This window comes from Felis catus, chromosome F1 (genome assembly GCF_018350175.1).
Source record: "Felis catus isolate Fca126 chromosome F1, F.catus_Fca126_mat1.0, whole genome shotgun sequence".
In the NCBI taxonomy this organism is placed as follows: Eukaryota; Metazoa; Chordata; class Mammalia; order Carnivora; family Felidae; genus Felis; species Felis catus.
The window spans coordinates 20,000,562-20,022,649 of NC_058384.1; the positions used below are offsets into that span (position 1 = coordinate 20,000,562).

Below are 22,088 nucleotides of genomic sequence, written 5' to 3' on the forward strand. Positions count from 1 at the left end.
AGGGACACGAGGTTTTACTCAGTTGGACATATCATCACAGGGCTCCAGGCTGCCCCTCGGCTGTATCTTGGTCAGCGTATTCGCTAGGGCTGCTGTACAAAGTACCAAACGAGGTGGCTTAAACACCAGAAATGTTTTGCCTCACACTTCCGGAGACTGGACGTCCAAGATCCAGGTATCCACAGCGTGGCTTCCTTCTGAGGGCTGTGAGAGAGAATCTTTCCCAGGTCTCCGGCATAGTTTCTGGTGATTTCTTGGCCATCTTTGACCTTCCTTGGCTTGTGGAAGCATCACCCTGATCTGTGCCATCATCTTGGACACGCTGTCCTCCCTGTATGAGTGCTTCTGTGTTCAAACTTCTTGATTTTATAAGGACACCACTAATACTAGATTAGGATCCACTCTAATGACCTCTTCTTAACCAATCACAACTGCAAGGCCCTATATCCAAATAATGTCACATTCTAAGGTCCTGGGGATAAGGAGTTCTGCATATGAATTTTGGGGAGACACAATTCACCCCATCATTCTCTTTCTCCTCTCCCTTGCCTTTCTCTAGTTAATACACTGCTTCGGCTTTCTAACCTGGAGTCAGTTGCTAGCCAGACACCCCCAGTCTTTATCAGTGATTCTTTGGTGTTTCTTTTTTAGGATGTGGGGGAAAGATAGGTAGGTAATGCATTCCTTTCTAGAATAGCACATTTTGGAAGGTAGTCTTTGAATTCTTCCCCTGCCTGTAAAGACTGAGAAACTGACGTGGTAGAGAGAGGCTTCTCCTAGTGAGCCCTGAGGAAGAATCTGGTTCCTGCTGTTTTCCACTTTTTTTTTGAAATCGGGGATACTTAATCCACTTTGAGTTTATTTAAAATTTAGGGGCAATAAGAAATACCTTGCTCGACATTCCTTTTGGAAGAAAGGGAGGGGAAGAATCATGCCAGTCTGTACACAAATCTACTATAGTGAGTAGATTGTCCAGACAATTATAACATAGAATTCCTTCAAGTAATAAAGTATTCCTTTACCCTTCCAAATTGTGCCTACACTTTTTTCTTTTAGTGACTCTTGACTAGGGATCAGTTTAATTTAAATGAGAAAGACTCTAAGGTTCCTTCATCTCCTTAAATCTGGAGAGATGTTCAAATCTGACAATAGTTGGTGGGGCTGAGGGCATCTCTCAGTAAATATAGCATTTTTAACTGGCTTGTCAATAAAGAGGTATCCAGAAAACAAGCCCAGTATGCTTAAATGCTTCACTGAATGTGACTTAAACAGTGGACTGCCTATCTTGCTTCTGTAAAAGTGTTAAATTGATACAGACTACAGATGGCAAATGTGTTTCAGTTTGTATGCTGACTCTGATTAACTCAATAGTAACTGACAGAGTACTGTGTTTAGAAGAATTCTTAAGGCCATACTTTAGTTCTGAAGGCAGGATGCTGTCATCATTCCAGGATATCTGCGAAGGCCACTGAAGTGTGCCCCATATTTATTATCTCTCCAAACTGGGTGCATCCCAGCATAATGCAGAAGGCAGTCCATTGTGGGTGAGAAGAAAATGCGAGCTTTTTTTTATTCCTTTAATTTTTTATCCAAAATAAAAAAAAATACACTTCACTAACATTTACTACATAGTTATAGTACATGTATTACCCACATATATAACTTATAAATAAATGTACATGTACTAGATGTGTGAGGTTACATTTTTTATCGATAAGGGTAAACTATCAGAAAAGTATAGCCTGCAAGCTTCTTAATTTTTTTTTTTCAACGTTTATTTATTTTTGGGACAGAGAGAGACAGAGCATGAACAGGGGAGGGGCAGAGAGAGAGGGAGACACAGAATCGGAAACAGGCTCCGAGCCATCAGCCCAGAGCCCGACGCGGGGCTCGAACTCACGGACCGCAAGATGGTGACCTGGCTGAAGTCGGACGCTTAACCGACTGCGCCACCCAGGCGCCCCTAGCCTGCAAGCTTCTTGAGAACAAGCTGTTTTCTGATTCATCTTTATATTACACAAATTTTGTGTGTTCCACTTTTGTGTGAATAAAATTTCCAGGTAGATAGATAATATTATAGAAGTTCTGCCATTTAAACTCATTTAAAATCAATTGGAGCACATTTTATATATCTATTGATTCAACTGTTTTGTTCCAATTTATTATTATGCTAAAGCCCAATTTGTAGCACACTCAAATGCTAACAAAAAAGAAATTAAAATGTTGAGGGTAGTGTTTGTTTTTTCAGTGAGGGATGTTTTCTGGGCAGATTTATGTATGGTGTTTTAACAATCTAGGTGAGAATAAATGTACTGAAAGTTCTTAATAGTTAGGATTTTTAATGTAAAAATAAATAGGTGTGGGGGCACCTGGGTGATTCAGTCGGTTAAGTGTGCAACTCTTGGTTTTGCTCAGGTCATGATTTCATGGTTCATGGGTTCCCACACGTCGAGCTCTGTGCTGGTGGTACACAGCCTGCTTAGGATTCTCTCTTCGTCTCTTGGTTCCTCCCCAACTCGTGCACGTGTGCGTGCTCTCTCTCTTTCTCTCTCTCTCTCTTTCAAAATAAACAAACTTAAAAAAAAAAAACATGTGAAGCCATTTGATACTTTTCTTTTGAGTTGCCAAAATATTTTTGTAGCAACATATACATTCTCCATAATCAGTAGTGTGCGTTAATGTCTACTGGCCACCACATGTCCAGAGTTAAATTTTATCTTAAAACCACCAAGCTTTGTATTTTCTTCTCTAAACGTGTTACATTCTCTGACTTTAAAGACATTACTTAAAATGATGGATAAAAATTGACTTGGTTTGGGGAGCCTGAGTGGCTCATTCAGTTAAACAACCGACTTCGGCTCAGGTCATGATGTCACAGTTCGTGAGTTCGAGCCCCGCGTCGGGCTCTGTGCTGACAGCTTAGAGCCTGGAGCCTGCTTCAGATTCTATGTCTCCCTCTCTCTCTGCCCCTCCCCCCATTCATGCTCTGTCTCTCAAAAATAAATAAAGTGTTTAAATTTTTTTTTAAAAATTGACATGGTTTCTCCATTGTAAAATCAGCAATAGCAAATTTGTCAAGCACAGCATTAAACAGCCTCATTAAAATGCCTGTTGGGTCAAATAACCATGTCAAATATCCTGAGCGGGCATGGGAAAATATTTTCATTTATTCATTCGTTTAACAAATAATGAGCCCTTACTGTGTGCCAAGCATTGCACTAATGTTCAGCGAAATCCTTTTGTTAGGAGATATTTGTAAAACACAATCAGGCCATCAGAATCTTTCATTGGTGGAAAGGAATGAAAGAAATGCAAGCTGATCTTTTCATACCTTCACTTTAAAGACTGGGGCGGGAGGGGGGCAGTCTGGCCTCCTGATTTTTAGGGATCTTTGGATTTCTACACAATTTATTTAACCTTGTCACAGTATCTTAGATCATTGAGCAAATAAAACCGTTTTCCTTTCCACTTAATGACTGTTGACCTTCACACTTCAAACATCTTTCAAAATATCTAAAAATTTTATAGAAACAGACTCTATTTAGAATGTGGTTGGGGCTCCTGGGTGGCTCAGGTGGTTATGTGTCCGACTTCAGCTCAGGTCATGAACTCACGGTTCCTGGGTTCGAGCCCAGCATTGGGCTCTGTGCTGACAACCCAGGGCCTAGAGCCTGTTTCCGATTCTGTGTCTCCCTCTCTCTCTGCCCCTCCCCCACTCACGCTCTGTCTGTCTCTCTCAAAGGTAAATAAACATTAAAAAAAAATAGAATGTGGTAGGGATGTCAGCTCTGAAACAGAAATATCTAAGTCTTGGAACCCTACCCCCAACCCCTTACTGGCTGTGTGAACTTTGTTGCTTCTCTAAACCTTCGTTTTCTCAGAAAATGAAGTGTTTAAGAAATCTGATAATCTTTAATTCTAGATAGTCATTCACTTCCCTAAACAGAATTGCCATTGGTCCTTGGCACATTACTTTTGAGCATCTGTTTTATAATTGTTTTACTACCTTACCTTTTTTGTTTGTTTTTACTACTTTACATTTTGATACCCCTTTTCAGTAGAAGACATCAAAGTACCTTTTTATATGTTTTATATAGTCACATAATAGAAATGCCTCTAATAATAACCTTATTATTCAATGACTGCACATATCAAGAGTATTGCTTCCTAAATCCAAATGAAAGAAAATTTACCCAAGCTTTGTTAGTTTCTTCAGCTCTAAAATTGTAAGGTAACATGGCAAATGAAAATAATGTGTGAGTGCACGTATTGTTATATAATTTATATGTAAATGGTTGAGATATTTACATTTGGGATACTATTTAAAGTGTTAAACTGTAAATTTCATTAGATTTAACTCTGTTTCTGTTTCAGTAACATATCTCCTCACCACAATATAAGGCAAAAACCATAGTTTGGCATTTACTTTAAGCTTCTTTGAGGCAACAGTTGTGCATATCCAAAGGAGTATCAAGATGGAAATGCAATCGATCACTTTACTTGTCCTTCAGTTGCCCTTCTTGAAAACTAGTTATTCTTACTTTCAGTCCTTTATCACAATAGTATATTGAATGCTAATAAGTTTAGTAACCCTTCAAAAATTTGATAGACATTATTTTAATATGATAGGGACTATAACTTTGAATTATACTTGGAATCAGTCCTTGTGATATCTTAGTAACCATTCCTTGAAGGCAATTTGGTTTTCAAATAAAGGACTTGGTGTGATACTGAAATAGAATTTATATATGGATTTTGCACATAGAGTGGATTTTGCACAATATTTAATTTTATCCTTAAAAAATCAACCAACATCAGTATTAAATTTCCTAATTTTGATAATTGTTCTGGAGTATATAAGAGAATGTCCTTTGTTTTAGAAAATAGAAACTGAAGCTGTTGGTGATAAAGGGCATAATGTCTCCAGCTTTCTCACATGGTTTAAAAAATGCATATTTTTATGCATATAAATAATGTAATAATGTAAATAATGTAAAATATTTACATAAATAATAATTGACACAGAGGATAATCAAGCAAAGGTAGCAAAAGGTGAACAGATGATGAATCTGGACACAGGTATGTAGGAATTCCTTGTGCTCTTCTTGTGCCATTTTTGTAAATTTGAAACCATATCAAAATGTAAAATTACACCCCCCCCCCCCACCAAAATCCATCGACTTTACCAATTTTAGTTGTCAGTTTAGGAAAAGATCTATTGTCCTATTTACCTGCCTTTGTTCGTTCCTGAGTATCTAGTATTAATCTTTTCCTGTGTGCAAGAATAGTAGAGCAGGAGAAAAGAGACTGAGTCAGTAGTTTTGGTTTCTTCAAAAAGGATGGAAATCCCAGAGGAATTAGGAGGAAAACTGGTGCTTGTAAAATTGGAAAATAACTCTCTTCTGCTGTAGCATTTTAAAATTCTTGGTACAGAAAAAGCTGATTATATAGTACATCTTATTTGGATATCCTTTTAAACTACAAGGCTTACACAGAAAAAAGTTGTACAGGAATGTTTATGGCAGCACTACAGGGATACCTCGTTTTATTGCTTTTCACCTCATTGCAATTTGCAGAGACTGTATTTTTTAACAAATTTAAGGTGTAGGGGCAACCCCTACATTAAGCAAGCCCATTTTTGTCATTTTCCAATAGCATTTGCTTACTTTGTGTCTCTTGCTACATTTTGTTAATTCTCGAAATATTTCAGCCTTTTTCATTATTATTATGTTTGGTCTGCTGATCTGTGATCGGTGATCTTTGATGTTACTACAGTCATTGTTTTGAGGTGCCACAAACCCACACCCATATAAGACAGCAAACTTAATCGGGGCACCTGGGTGGTTCAGTCGGTTAAGCATCTGACTCTCGATCTCAGCTCTGGTCATGATCTCATGGTTTGTGAGATCCAGTCCCACGTCGGGCTCTGTGCTGACGGTGCGGAGCCTGCTCGGGATTCTCTCTCTCTCCCTCTCTTTCTGTCCCTCCCCTGCTTGTGCGTATATGCGCGCTCTCTCTCAAAATACATAAATAAACATTTAAAAGGTATTTAAAAAAACATGGCAAACTTAATGAATGTTGTGTGTGTTCTGACGGCTCCACTAACCCACCATTCCCTCCCTCGCTCCTCTTCGGGCCTCCCTATTTCCTGAGACACAGCAATATTGAAATTAGGCCAATGAATAACCCTGCAGTGACCTCCAAGTGTTCAAGTAAAAAGAAGGGTCACATGTCTCTCACTTTAAATCAAAAGCTAGAAATTATTAAGTATAGTGAGGAAGGCACGTTGAAAGCCAAGACATGCCCAAAGCTAGGTCTCTTGTACCAGTTAGCCAAGTTGTGAATATAAAGGAAGCGTTCTTGAAGGAAATTAAAAGTGCTACTCCAATAAATACACAAATGATAAGAAAGTTGAAACAGCCTTATTGCAAATAGGGAGAACGTTTGAATGCTCTAGATAGAAGATCAAACCAGCCACAACTTCCCCTTAAGCCAAACCTTATCCAGAAGAAGGCCCTGACTCTCCCGGGGAAAATACTATGAAGCTTGTTCAAATGACAACCAAGGATTTAGAATATTACCTAACCTTGTTAATAAAGCAGTGGCAGGATCTGAGAGGATTGACTCCAATTTTCACAAAAGTCCTGTGGGCCAAATGCTATCAAACAGCATCTCATGTTACAGAGAAATTAACATGCAAGAGTCTATTGATGCAGCAAAAGCTTGTTATTATTTTAAGAAATTGCCACAGCCACCTCAACCTTCCTCAACCACCACGCTGATCAGTCAGCAGCCGCCAACATTGAGGCAAGACCCTCCACCAGCCAAAGATCACCATACACTGAAAGCTCAGATGATGGCTTGCATTATTTAGCAATAAAATATTTTTAAGTTAAGGTATATACATTGTTTTTTTAGGCTTCATGCCCTTGCACACTTCATAAAGTACAGTGTTCTGTAAACATAACTTTTATATGCAATGGGAAATCAAAAAATTAATCTGACTAGCTTTATTGAGATACTGACTTTATTGCAGTGGTCTGGAGCCAGACCCACAATATATCCAAGGAATGCCTATATTTGTAATACTGTAAAGTAGAAATAACCCAAATGTCCATCGGTGGAATACTAGTTGGCCATTGAAAAGAATGAAGTACTGATACATGCTACAGCATAGATTAAATTAAATTAAATCAAATCAGGTACAGAAGGCCACATAGTATGTGATTTCATGTATAAGAAATGTCTAGAACAGGAAGATTCATAAAGACAAAACTTAGATTAGCAGTTCCTAAGGACTCAGCAGTTGAGAGGAAGGAGAACCAGGTGCTAATGAGAGCCAGGTTTCTTTCTGAGGTGATGAAAATGGTCTGCAATTAAACTGTCGTGATATTTGCACAACTTTGTGACTATATTTTAAACTACTTTAAAAGAGTGAATTTTATGGTACGGGACCTCTATTTCAATAAAGCTCATATTTTTTAAAAAACAAGCCTAACAAATCACTTCTGCTTCATAATGTCTTCCTATCTACTAAGGATAAGAGCCAAAGACCTTGTAACTTCATACGATCTGGCTTCCTGTTTCTTCACAGACCTCATTTTCCTTTTTCTTTCCCCCCTGAGTCAATCCAGTTTACCTGCAGTGATTTCCTGACTGTTGCCGCTTCCAGATCTTTTTTTTTTACTGTTTTTACCCTCTTCCCAAAAACCCAGGAACCCTTTACTCAAAAGTCGGTCTCTCAGAGATACCTTGCCTGCCTACCCTCTGAAATTGTAAAGCTCTCCAACATTACCTACACCCGTTTCTTGCTTTATTCTTATCCTTGGCACTCTTCACCCTAACACAGTATATAGCTTAACCTTTTTCTCTTGTGTATTGCTTTCTCTTCCCCCAAGAATGTAAGCTCTCTGAGGGCAGAGGTTTTGTCTCTTATTCACAACTGTATCCCAAGGCTTAAAACAGTGCTTGGCACATACTGTCACTGATGCTGTCAAATGAGTGAGTCTGAAAGCTGATAGCTATAAAAAAGGTAGCTATAACAAAAATCAGGACTGTAAATAAGTGAAGAGGGGGCTACATTTTTTATACCCGTTACTCAACTGAAACTTAAGTTTTCTCTAGGACTATGAGATCAAGGAAGTAGGAGGAAAGAAATAACTGGTTTCTAGTGTCTTAAAATAAAATAATAAAGACAATTATACCGTTCTTAAAATGAAAACTTTATTTGACCCAGGCAAATAGTTATTTTATTTATTTTTCAATCATGAAGACCTGCCAGAGATCCACAAATACGTTAGGGAGTCAGAAAAGGTTGACTGAATTGACAGCGTGGGCCTGAATCAGGGGTCAGTACACCATGGCCCAGGGCCCTTTTTTTTTTTTTTTTTTTCTGTATTGTACATAAGGTTGTACTGGCATCCAGCCATGCCCATTCGTCTACATATTGCCTATGACTGCTTTCTTGCTACAGTGGTGGAATTAAAATAGTTGTGATAGAGACTATATGGCCCCCAAAGCATGAAATATTTACTAGCCGACCCTCTACAGGAAACCTTTGCTGGCCCTTCGATAGATCAGCCCTGGTAGGGTGTATAATAGTATGGTAGGGAATTTGGCCAAACATCCAGACATTCAAGTTTCATTTGCATCCCTACCTATTACCTTAGACAAAGGTCGGTAGGTAGACAAGTTTCCTGATCTATGGTTTTCTCATTGGTGAAATGGAGATAATACCTATCCCACCTGGTTGTTGTTTAAGAATTTCAAATGAGATATTGTATCTAGAGCACTTAATGAAGTGCCTAAAAACGCCGTATTAGTAGTTGCAGCCCAGTAAGTCACACACACACACGTATCACATACACGCATTTACAAGGAAATGTAAATGCCCTCAAATAGAAATGCCCAGTCACCAAGCATTTTCCATAAGCTTTCAGTATTTTTTGGAAAATAACGAATGAAATAAAAACAAATGTCAATAGTAAGTACATGCTTACACTTACTACATGTGAAGAACACAGTAACCACCAAGATCTATGTGATTGGTTCATTTGTTGAGAAGATTATTGTCAAGTATTATTTCTAACAGCCCTACTCACAGTATTTTGGTGCCTTGACTCATATTTTAACAAAATGTACAGCCCACCATAGAATGTTTACATCTTGAAGTAAGTTTTATTGCTTTATTTTTAAGGAAATTTTTATGTAAGCAGGTCTAATTCATGCTATGCTCTGGCTATAAACAAGGAAAAACAATTCGGTGCCTTTTATATTATGACAAAATTTCAATCTAGAGCTTTTCCTTGGGGTGCCTCATTTGCTAACTCTCTGTTTAAAGAAGGCAAGTTTCTCGTACCGGATTATTTTGGTGATATCGTTGTGCCTATACTGACTTTTCTTTGGTATAATACATAAAATAAAGGATTCATTTTTTCTTTTACCACATTTTATTTTTGGTTGTTGATTTGGAGACTGGTGGTGTAGATCCTTTTATCAGGAATACATAGAATTCTTTAGTACTTTGGTATATAGCATCACAATTTCACTTTCACTAGTAAGTCATTCAGTAAACATTTATGAATTATCCACTGTGTGCTAGACATTAAAACATTTTGTTTAGATTACTAGAGCACAGTTTTCGCCTTTAAAATGCACAAGGCGTAGTGGAAGAAATCACTATGTAGACAGATAATTTCAATAAAGTAATAGGAGCAATAACAATGAAAGTATGGGTAAGAAAGCTATTAACTCTGCCTTAAGGTGTCAGGAAAGACCCGGAGATGTAATATTTGAACTGAGTCCTAATGGATCAGTTCAATATAGTCGGGTATACATGGTAGAAAGAATGATACCTCACTGGAGGTACCAAAGTCAATCAACAAAGATGTTTGAGCACCTACTGTATGCCAGGCAGTGCTCTAGAGAGTGGGGATATACCAATGAACAAAACAGATGAATTGTGATTACTTTGCTTTGGAACATGCAAAGACTTGGAAGCGAGGTAGATAGCACAGCACAGCTAAGTCAAGGAGAGTGTGGGGGAGCCGCTACCAGGAAAGAAGCAGGAGCCACATCACACCAAGTTGTTTGAACTTGATGCTCTAGGCCAATGGTTTCACCTTGGGAGCTCCAGATATTCTGGCGTGTCCTAAAGTTCTTACAAAGGGATTATCAATTCATGCTTAAATACTAAGCAAGCATAGACTGTGGATTTTGAGAAAATGTTTTTTATACATATTTGTCAATATTTTTCAATTTTATGTAGTTATTTTGAGTAACAGAGTATGGATTTATTTAAATATATTTTTAATGTTTATTCATTTTTGAGGGACAGTGCATGAGTCGGGGGAGGGACAGAGAGAGAGGGAGACACAGAATATGAAGCAGGCTCCAGGCTCTGAGCTGTCAGCACAGAGCCGGACGTGGGGGTCGAACCCACTAACCATGAGATCACGACCTGAGGCGAAGTTGGACGCTGAACCAACTGAGCCACCCAGGCGCCCCTAGATTTTCTATCTCCTCAGTTGGTACTATTGCTATAACTACTTTTAAGTAACTATCTGTCAAAATGACTAATTTTAAAAAGAGATCCTGGCTCATGCTCTGTCTCTTTCTCTCTCTGTGTCAAAAATAAACATTAAAAAAGAAAAAAGGAGGCGCCTGGGTGGCTCAGTAGGTTAAGAGTCAGACTTCAGCTCAGGTCATGATCTCGCAGTTGGTGAGTTCGAGCCCTGCATTGGGCTCTGTGCTGACAGCTCAGAGCCTGGAGCCTGCTTCGGATTCTGTGTCTCCCTCTCTCTCTGCCCATTCCCTGCTCACGATCTGTCTGTCTGTCTGTCTGTCTCTCTCAAAAGTAAATGAACATTAAAAAATTAAAAAAAAGAAAAGAGATCCTAAAATACTCAGCCTGATATTTCCTGCCAATCTTGAAGCTATTAAAACTTTTAGAGCAGCTAAACAAAACTTCAGTAAATAAGTGAACTCCTTCTAAGTGCCAGGCACTACTTTAGCCACTGGGTTTATAAAGGTTAATATATAAAACAAGAATCTTACCGAGTTGACTAGAGTCCAGATGAAGAATAATGAAGTCAACATGGAGAGGAGAGTCTGGATTCAGGATATACTGAGATAGTAACTCTTAAGCAGTGAGAATTCTCTCACTGAAGGCAGACTGCTAGAACAGAAAGAAAATAGATTATTGGGAACAGAGCTAATATTTTACTAATGCAGGGGAAGACTCTTAGCTTTTTAAGAGTGTTGTTTTCTCATAGCACGCCTGATCAATCTACAGAAAACGGGGATATTAGTGATTTATGGGTCTCTGAAAATATCTCTACTGCTTGATTTTTCTCTGCGTGTTAATAAGGTGTAAGCCTGTGAACTGACCTTAAATCCAAGCATGTAAGTATATAATGTAAATCATATTTAAAAATCCATCTGTTTCGGACTCCTTCACAATGACAGTGTGACAGGAGTTGAAGGACAGTCGTTTGCTACATTGATGGGTCTCTGAACCTATAGCCCAACAAGCTTACTTCTCTGACTTCTTTCTTTCAGATTTCAGCCTTCTTTCCTATTCTCCCTCTCTCCCCCCCCCCCCCCCCCCCCCGCGCTCTCCACCCCTCTTTTCTTTCTCGCTAAGAAAGACAGAGCTATTGACTAGAAGCCCAGAGTTGCCCCCAAGTTCCGACCACCGGCTCGAATTCTTATGAAGTGGACTTGTAATATCCTTAATGTTGCTGTTGGCAGTCAGTTACAGATTCCATTATTGTCGATCAATGCCGTCGCCATGCGAGGTGGGGGGAGGAACGGAGGAGGAGGAGAAGAAAGGAGGGATGAGAGCTTCCTATTCACAGATTTATCAACCTGCCTTTGCTCGCAGGAAATCTTCGCAAAGGGGGCTGAGATGCTGTTGAAATAGCTAAAGCAGGAAGGGGTTAGGGGGCTGCAGTTCTCTCTGGTTGACTGAAAGGAAATTTGAAAACCTTTCTTCTCGGAACAAAACAAAATGCTGAATTTGTTCTTTTGCCTTTGTTTTTGTTTGATGATATGCTTTACTTAACTGATTAGCTATTGTGCTGTCTGGTTATCTAAGCTGCTTCAGTGTAGGAACCTGTTTCTTTTCCTTTGAGTGTCTTTATTCTTTATTTTCCTTTGCTTTCTCCTGTCATGAAACACAAATCATTATTCAATTTTATCCTGGCTTCTCTTTCAGGCTAAAGCTTAACACTAAGAGACAGAAGGACAAATCTCCCTTCCCTTCTCTTCTGTCACCCTCTTTTAACCCTCTCTATTTCCTTCCCCCTCCCCCCCGTTGTATTAGATTGATGTCACAGAGACAGAATTCAGAGTGGAGGGAGGATCACATTTGCTCTTTCATCATTACAGCCTAGCCAGCAATTTAAGTGTCGGACCCCCAAGAATTCAGTCTTTGTATCTTTCTTTTCCCACTCCATCATTCAGTAATTGTGCTCTGTATGGAAAAGTTTTCTGGCTGGAGAATGAGTCTCCTTTCCCCCGGTGATGTGGCCGAGTGGTTGGATAGTAGCACCGAAGAGGAGAAGAGCCTTCTGTCATTTCTGGGTACGGTAGGGCTCCGCTTGTTCTTTTAACCGTTTGTTGTCTGAACTTCTCTTACTTTGGGGAGTAAGACCCCAGATTTTCTAAAATCCACTTCTGTATATATTAAAGGGGGTAGGAATTAAAAGGATATGTTTAAGTTGTTTGCTGTTCAAGGTTTGCTGATGTTTGTAGAAAGAATGTCACCAACATTGCCTATGAGAAATAGCAGACAGTTTGCTTTGCTTTAACAAAGAGTGCTAGCTCCGTGCAAAGCTTACTGTGTCATCCGGTCAGCTGTTCGTGGTATTTAGACAACTTCTACTAGCCAAAATATGTTATTGTTTTACTATACCTCTCAGTACAGTGATGCTGAGGCTTGCCTTGGGAGAGTGGCAGTGGGCTTTGTGTGCAAGAAAAGCCAACATATGGATTGAGAAGTAGCTTTTATGCAAGGTGTGAAATACTTGTAATGTTCATATATCAGATTTCTACTGAGTATATAAAATACAGCTATTACTTAAACTTCCCATTTATGGATGCTTTCTAATAAATTTCTAAGTAAGGCAATTATTGATCGTGGAATTATTGATATCATAAACAAATTCATAAAGTTAGGTTATAAATCAATTGTGTCATCAGTGTAATAGGAGAGCTTGATACTTACACAAATCCTATTTGTGAATACTTTTGTTAGATTAATAATTGCCTTCAACTTTATCTGTTTTTCTATACCTTTGATTTGTCTCATATATTTTGCTAAATATAAATATACCTTTATTATAAGTGGACAGAATTTATGGTTTTCTGATCTGTGCCTCATGAGTATTGCTTATGACCTTAGGAGTAGTCTTCTGCCATTCCAAAAGATATCTCTATCTTTTTAAAAAAAATTTTTTTATTGTATTTAGTATAAGTTTCTGTTTTTAATTCAATTATGTTGTCAATCTTAACATTCTATAAATGATTTCTTCTTTTTCATGAGGTTTAGATGTAAAGAGTCATCCTGATCAGATCTTTCCTAATTCTATAAAGACTCAGATATATATATATATATATATATATATATTTCGATATTAATCCTACTCTTAATTTGTTTATCACAGCCTCACTTGTCTTGGGTATTTGGGTGACTTTAAGAAATATGTGTACCTCCTAACTCCTCAATTCTCTGAAGCCTGTCCTATTCTACCTGCTTCCCATTCCCCACCCGTCCACATACCTAGAGAAACATCAGTGAAGAAAAGCAAACACAAATAACCCTGAGTAAAACCAACCACTTAGACCCTACTGCATCATGGGAAAGGAAGGTATAGTCAACACTAAACATCTTTCCTTTGCTCTTGAATGATATTTTTCTGTATTCTAATTATCTAACCTCAAGATTAATTTATTTTCTTTTTTGGCCATTACTCCTCTATACCTAAAAAGAATTTAATCAAATAAATAGAGTTGGGCAATTAAAAGGGACTACAGTGTATGTCCCCTCCTGCCCCCACTCCCGTCCTCTGTTTAGGAGAGTTAATGAATTATACTCTTTTCTCACAAGTGGAGGTGATAAAGACAAAGGATGTTAGAACACACTTAGAAGAAACATGCAAATTCTTGCAAACTGTCCACCTAATGGAAGGAAACCTTAGCATTCGTAATAGACAAGACACAGATAAATCAGTCTTGATTCTGCTCAAGGGCTACAACAAGTTTAGTTGTTGAGAGAGTAGATAGCTATGTACCCCTGCTCCACTGTGGCGGCAGTGAGCCCTGGATGTCAGCACGTCTTGTTTGGGAGATTGAATCTCTCTCCTGACCGTGGGTAGCGAACACCTCCATCTGTGGGTAAATGGGAATTTACTAAATTCTTCCAGAGGAACTAGGAGGAAAGCTATCTCAGATACAACTTGTAATAGCTTGAGGATTAAGCAAAGCTCTTGTGATATCATTTGCTACTGTAGTTACCATGAACTAGAACATGCTTTTCCCAGTGAAGATGCCAAGAGAACAATGAGAAACCCGAATCTACTTTATGATGAATCTAGAATTAATGGAACCAAAAGAGTCGTTGTGTCAGAGAACCTGTCAAACTATGGTTTCTTTCCCTAAGGAATTTTAGGCAGGTTTCTCTCTAGGAGAGAAGATGAAAGAACTTTGTATTGGTTAGACTTTACTACTTCACTTTTGAACAGAAGCCACTTAACTGATGTTCAGGCCTTCCTATTGATTTAGTGCAGTGCTGGTTTGATGAAGCTTCATAAAATTGCTGTGCATTATTCTATTCAAAAGCCTTCCATGGCTCTCTCCTCACCTATCAGATGAAGTCAAAACACTGTAACCTGGAACTTATTCTGGCCCTTCTATCTGGCATTCCAGTATTCCTTTGGGGAGGGGCCAGGGGGACTTTCATTCCACCAAATTGATTAACTTCCTATATCTCAGGCAAATGCTGCCCTTTCCTACCTTTGCACTTGCTGTTTCTCTCATCGGCAGTGTCCCTTCATCCAAACCGAAATTTCCGTAACTCTGTCCGTGCTTCAGATCTTACTCACGAACAAGATCCTGTGCTAGGTACTGTGGCTGGATACGAAGAAGTGTACGATAAACCTGCTTGCAAGAAACATAGAATTTGGGGAGAAAACATGAACTGTGTACAATTAAGGGAGAAAGATTTAATGATAATTCAAGACAACAACGGAGAAAATAAAATAAAGCAGTACCTGATTATGAAATGATTTATCTTAGCAAAAATTGCCTTGGGGATTTGAAGAAGGGAGACATCATTTTCAATTAGAAACCCTGAAAATTGCTTTACAGAGATAGGATTTAATCTGAATCTGAAAGCATAGAGTAGGTTTTTATAGAAATGGAGTTTTCTGTATGAAAGGAGTGTCATGAGGAATATTAAATTTTGTTCACATCTAATGAACAAACTGATTTGAAAGGAACGGGAAGTTCATGTACATTAGCAATGAGAGATAATACTTGAAGGATGTGTGGTGGATCACTGGGTAGGACCTTTCCTGACAGTCTAATGAGTAACAATTTTATCCTGAAAGTAGTTGGGAAGAATTAAGGATTAATGAGGAAGAAAAAAATGTGACCAAAATAGTTTCTTAGAAAGACATATGTGGAAGTGTCTTGTAGGGGGATGAGACCGGAGGCAGTTACACCTGTTTGAAAGCTATCAGAGAAGTCCAGATACGAAATAAGCGCCTCTATTTTAACACTTAACGCCCTATAATTAGTAATTAGTGCTTGGCTTATTTGTTGTTAAAACTAGATGTGAATGCCTCCACAGCAGGAGCCCAACCCTCTGTCTTTTCCACCCCCAGCACACTCCAGGTCCAGATAAATATTTGTACAGCTAATATGAATAAGATGAAAAGATGGAGAGATTACAATCTATCAACAGAGTGGCTGACAGACTGGAGGAATGGGGAGCAAAATAAAGACTTTTTGAATTTAGGAAGATGGTGGTAATATTAACAGAAATAGAAATGTTGGGAAAGGGAGCCAGATTTTGAGGACAGAAGATGAGTTCTGTTTAGCTATATTGACTTTGAGGTGACTAGTACGCACTCAGAAATATAGGTCTTGGAAATGAAGTCACAGGTGGAGAGCAACATTTGGGAGCCATCTAGAGAAGACAGATAGTTGAAGCTCTAAGCATCTGTAAGTGATCTACTATCAACAAACTGTCAAGAAAAAACAGAGGTCAGGGACTGAAGCTTGAAGAACACCAGTAGTGGGGCGGGGGGTGGGTAGAGAGGAAGAGGCGATACAGAGAGCATGATCCTAATGGCAGGAGGAAAGCCTGGACGGTGTGTATTATAAGTACTAAGACAGAAGAAGGTCAACTATGTTAAGTGGTTACAGAAGACAAAAAAGACCACTGGATTTGCTAATGAGACTTTTGATTAATAACTTGTGAAATTGTCAGTTCTGTTTCATTCATTAGAACTGAGGGAAAAGAAGCCAGATTTTATAATATAGAGAAAGACAGCAGATGATGAGACAGTGAAAGCCATAGGTTCCATCTCTTGCCTGGAGAAATATGGGACTAATAAAAAGGAAAAGTACCTTTTTAAAAACTGGAGAGACTTGTACATATATACATATATTTGGTATAGGAAAGAGCAAGATATTAAACCGGTAAGAGAGGAGACTAACTGAGGGAACAAGATCCTTTATGAGTTTGAGGGTGAGTGTGGGATTAAGGGCACAGGATTAACCTTTTGAGAGGAGAAACTCCTACAGGAATCAAAGATGCTTGTAGAGATTTAGTAATGGAAAGTAGAGAAGATGAGGGAGCTAACTGCTAGTGTATTAACTTTATGGCATTTAACTTACTCAGTCTTAGATTGTAGTTAGTTATTTGTGTACCCACCTAGCACTCCCGTTTCTGCATAGTAGGGTCCTTCACTTCATATCTTGGCATCTTCCAGAATAGCACTGAAGAAGTGCTTAGTAAATACTTGTTTTGAATGAATGAGTGAATGAATGCTATTCAGATACCCCAAAATTTGAGATTCAGCCATTTTCACAATTAGCCAACTCATTCTGTCAGAACTATCCTTTTCCCTCCTTTTCTCCACTGCTCTCTATTCTCATATCTGCAAGTACCATTTAAGGTATATTGGTAGCATTTGCAATTATTATTCAGTAGGTTGTAATTGTGTTTTCCAAATTCTAGAATAAGAAGCAAAATACTCAAATATTCTGTACTACTTTGCATGTTCTAAACTGAATTTAAGTGATTTTTTTTCATTAAGTGAAGTTAATAGAATAATTCTATAAAAGAAGAATATTTTGACAAAACGTAAACATTTTCATGTTTCTAAGTGATTCTACTGACTATGGTTAACTATTTCATGTTGGTAACTTATAATTAAGATTACACCTAACATCAAGGAGAAAGTATATTCAATTCTAGCAAAATGGCAGACACCTTGAAAAATAATACAGAAACAACTAGAAATGTCACATTAATGAAACAGATGTTTTTTAGCTAAATGGTTGAACTCTATTCTTAGGAAGGAAAGGAAATCCCTTGGAAGAGAAAAAAGAAAACTAAAAATACAAGTGGTAAATTGTCCTGGGGGCATTTGCCAGTCTTAGAATCCCAGAATGTTAAGAGTTAAGAGCCACAAGATAGGAGATGGGCCTAGGGTCCAAATGAAGTGAGGAATTAGAACTGAAAGCCTCAGGACTCCTGGCTGGCTCAGTCTGAGGAGTATGCAACTCTTGATCTCAGAGTTGTGAGTTCAAGCCCCACACTGGGTATGGAGATTGCTTAAATAAATAAGACTTTTAAGCTTATTTATTTTAAGCTTAAATAAATAAGACTTAAAAAAAAAAAAGATTAGAAATCCTCATACCATTGTTCCCTATAGGACTGGGTCCCTTGATGACTGAAAATAAGAGAAAAATTTGCTCATTGGCAAAAACTGACAAATCGTTTTTATCTTAGACTGGATTAGTCAGGGAGAGAAGAAGATAAAAATCCCATGAGAATTTATAACTACAGTTCTGATAAGGTAAAACTAAAATAGTGGACAACAAAAATATGTCAGAAAGAAAGGGGGTAATTGGAACTGAAGTTTTTTAAGATCATTGAATTATTCAAGAAAAGGATAGAAATCAAGATTGGCATTAGGCTTTAGGTACATGTGTTGAAATGTTAAGGACAGCTATTTAAAAAATGGAAATAAAGTGCATGATTTCAAAAGCAGTAGAAAAGAAAATGAATTTTTAATCCTTGACCAAGGATTTTTAAACCTTGGTCTGAACAGACCAAAAATCAGAAAAAAAGCATTAAAAAAAAAAAAGGTGAAAAGAAAACACAGTAAGATGGTGGGGTGCCTGGGTGGGTCAGTCAGTTAAGCATCTGATTCTTGATTTCAGCTCAGGTCATGATCTCATGGAATCCATGAATCTCATGGATTCAAGCCCCATGTCGGGCTCAGCACTGACAGTGCAGAGCTTGCTTGGGATTCTCTTTCTTCTTCCCTCTCCTCCTCCCTCCATCTCTCTCCCTCTCCTCCTCCCTCCCCCTCTCTCCCTCCCCCTCTCCCCCTCTCCCCCTCTCCCCCTCTCCCCCTCTCCCCCTCTCCCCCTCTCCCCCTCTCTCTCTCTCTCTCTCTCTCTCTCTCTCTCTCCCTCTCCCTCTCCCTCCCTCCCACCCTCTCTCTCTCTCTCTCTCTCTCTCTCTCTCTCTCTCTCTCCCTCTCCCTCCCTCCCACCCTCTCTCTCTCTCTCTCTCTTTCTCTCTCTCTGTCCTCCAAAACAAATAACTAAACATTAAAAACAAAAAACACAGATGGTAAAAATAAAATCCAACTATATCAGAAAACACAATGTTAATTGCCAGACTCGGTATCTTTTTTAGTGTTGTGAATGAGAGAGACATAAAGATCCAGGAAGATTAAAAGTAAAAGGTTTGGGAAGATATCTTTGGCAAATAAAAGAAAGCTAGCATAGCCATGAAAATGAGATGAAATCGAACTTTATGTCAAAACCATTATTAGGAATAAAGGAGGTTACTACATAATGATAAAATATAGAAATTATTAGAAAGATATAACAATCTTACATGCACCCAATAACAGTCTCAATTTATAAGGCAAAAATTGACAGAAATATAAGGAGATTAATCTACAGTCTTACCTATAAAAATTAGTAAAGCTATAGAAGACATCAAAAACATAATAAACTTGGGGCACCTGGGTGGCTCAGTCGGTTAAGCGTCCAACTTTGGCTCAGGTCACGATCTCACAGTTCGTGAGTTCGAGCCCCGCGTCGGGCTCTGTGCTGACAGCTCAGAGCCTGGAGCCTGGTTCACATTCTGTGTCTCCCTCTCTCACTGCCCCTTCCCTGCTCATGCTGTGTCTCTGTTTGTCTCAAAAATAAATAAACATTAAAAAAAAATAAAAATAAACTTAAGTTAGTGGACATATATAAAATCCTGAATCCAACAATTATATAGTCTTATCATACACATATGGAATCTTCATGAAAACTGTCCATAGACTGGACCATAAATAAATCTCAACAAATTTCAAAGTCTTTATATCACACAGAATGCATTCTCTTGATCTTGGTTGAACTAAGATAGAAATTAGTAACAAAAATTTACTTTAAAAATCTTTGCTTTGGGAACTTTTAAAGTTACTTTTCTATGACTCTTTTGTCAATGAAGAAATAATAATGAAAATTGTAAAATGGTTAGAAGTGAACATCCTGAAAATGGTACATATCAAAACCTGTAGGATACTGTGAAGTAATTATTAAGTGAAATTTACAGACTTAACTTTTTATATTGAGAAAGGCTGAAAACTAATGAGCTAATTAACCATTTGTCTCAACAAGTTAGAAATTATATATATATAATTTATATATATATATTATATATTATATATATTATATATTATAATATATATATAATTCATGTATATATATATAATATATATATAATATATCTCTAAAGAAAGTTTAGGGAGAGAAATGATGAAAATAATAGCAAATGATAATGAAATGGAAGACAGAAATAAACATCATAGAATCAATAAAGCCGAGAGTTGTTTTATTAAAAAGTTCAATGAAAATACATAAAACTGTCAAGATTTGATCAAGACAAAGAGAAAGCACAAAGAAACAATGTTACAAATTTAAAAAGAGGGGTGCATAGGTGACTTGTTGGTTAAATGTCTGACTCTTGATTTTTGGCTGAGGTCATGATTTCACGGTTCATGCGTTTGAGCCCCATGTCGGGCTCAGTGCTGGCAGTGTGGAGCCTACTTGGGATATTCTCTCTCTCTCTCTCTCTCTCTCTCTCTCTCTCTCTCTCTCTCTCTCTGTCTCCCTCCCTCTCCCTCTCCCTCTCCTCTCCCTCTCCCTCTCCCTCTCCCCCCCATTAAATAAACTTAAGAAATGAAAAATGAAACACTATTACAGAAAATCAGAGACTTGAAAAATAGGAAGGAATCTGTCATGAACAACTTTATGATATTTGAAAATTTAGAGAAATTGGGCATTTAAAGAAAGATGCAATGTTTTAAAATTGATTCTAGAAGAAACAGAAAATATAAGTAGGCTTGCAACTTATAACCATGAAAGAAATTGAATCAGTATCTTAAAATTATCACCAATTGTGGTTTGATTTCTTACGTAGCTTGACTTCCAAAAAAGAGTAATTGCTGGATTACACTTACATTAATATTTTCAATAAGTGATAATTCAGTTTTTCATCATAAATGAATTAATTGATATTCTGGTATCTAAATTGAAGAAGAAACTAAAAATCCTAAGAGCCCTGCTAAACCTTAAATGTGGCAGTTGAATCCCTATTGAGTCCCACAGGTGGTCAAGGTTCCCTTTGTGTTTAACTCTTACATCCTTTATTTAGAGGATTTCCTTAGAGAAAGAAAAAAAAAAAGTTCTTTCAAAATTTTCCTGATGGAGTGTACAAATAAAAAATTTAAGAAAATCAAGCTGAACAGATATCTAAAGAAAATGGAAATGAATAAGAAGAAATCAAGATTTAAACCTTATTATGTTTAAATGTGCTTCTTAAGGAAACCTGGAGATATGTGAATTTTCAAAAAGAATGATTCCTAGGAAACATCTCAAAACTTTTAAGCCTAAGCTCTCATGTAGTTTATTTATCAAAATCTCAATTATATCGGGGCGCCTGGGTGGCGCAGTCGGTTAAGCGTCCGACTTCAGCCAGGTCACGATCTCGCGGCCCGTTGAGTTCAAGCCCCGCGTCGGGCTCTGGGCTGATGGCTCGGAGCCTGGAGCCTGTTTCCAATTCTGTGTCTCCCTCTCTCTCTGCCCCTCCCCCGTTCGTGCTCTGTCTCTCTCTGTCCCAAAAATAAATAAACGTTGAAAAAAAAAATTTTTTTTAAAAATCTCAATTATAGCTGAAGATTCAAATTAATATACTGCACATAAAAAGACAGTGACTCTTAAACTTGACTATATGGTTCACTTTAATTCCATATGTGAATTAAAATAACTAGAAAACTGATTAATAATTTTACTATATATTAAGTTGAACCATATGACTTTGTATATGAAATAATATTTTACTACTTTAACATACATAAAAGGGCAATTCTGTATCACCCGATATGTTTATTCAAGGAGAAAAAAAAGGTTGTCAGACTATACTGAACTATTTTTTAGTTGTTCAAATTTATTTGTTACTAATTATTATCTTTTATTTTGTTTTAGTACTCCTTGCAGACAAGCAAAATTTAGTGTAAATGGTTTATGAGAACATTGCATATTTAAAATTGAGAGAATTCTATTTACTAAAATTTGTTTTGTTTAAAAATTGAGGCAAGATCACTATTACTCAAATCTTAAATTATTTAAACCTCGTTCAAGACATCACTTGCAGAATACTGTATTGGGCAGGAATAGTTTGGTACCTGAAACTAAAGAACATATGATCAAGTAATATGAACTTCTACAAATGTATTAATTGGAAATCCAAGAAATGTCAATAATTAGAACTGGTTTTGTGAAAG

The 22,088-nt window shown here is 37.7% G+C and overlaps 1 protein-coding gene across 13 annotated transcripts in view; it reads left to right on the forward strand.

The window, feature by feature from the left end:
- Positions 1-22,088, forward strand: part of RASAL2 (RAS protein activator like 2) — a 362,968-nt gene that overhangs the window by 237,579 nt on the left and 103,301 nt on the right. The window contains exons 1-2 of one of the 13 annotated variants that reach the window (XM_045048594.1): positions 11,777-11,798; positions 12,466-12,585. The exons of the other annotated variants lie outside the window; for them this stretch is intronic. Coding sequence (XP_044904529.1) covers positions 11,792-11,798; positions 12,466-12,585 — 127 coding nt within the window. The 5' untranslated portion in view covers positions 11,777-11,791. Of the gene's footprint in view, positions 1-11,776; positions 11,799-12,465; positions 12,586-22,088 lie in introns of those variants that run through there. 13 annotated transcript variants of the gene reach the window in all.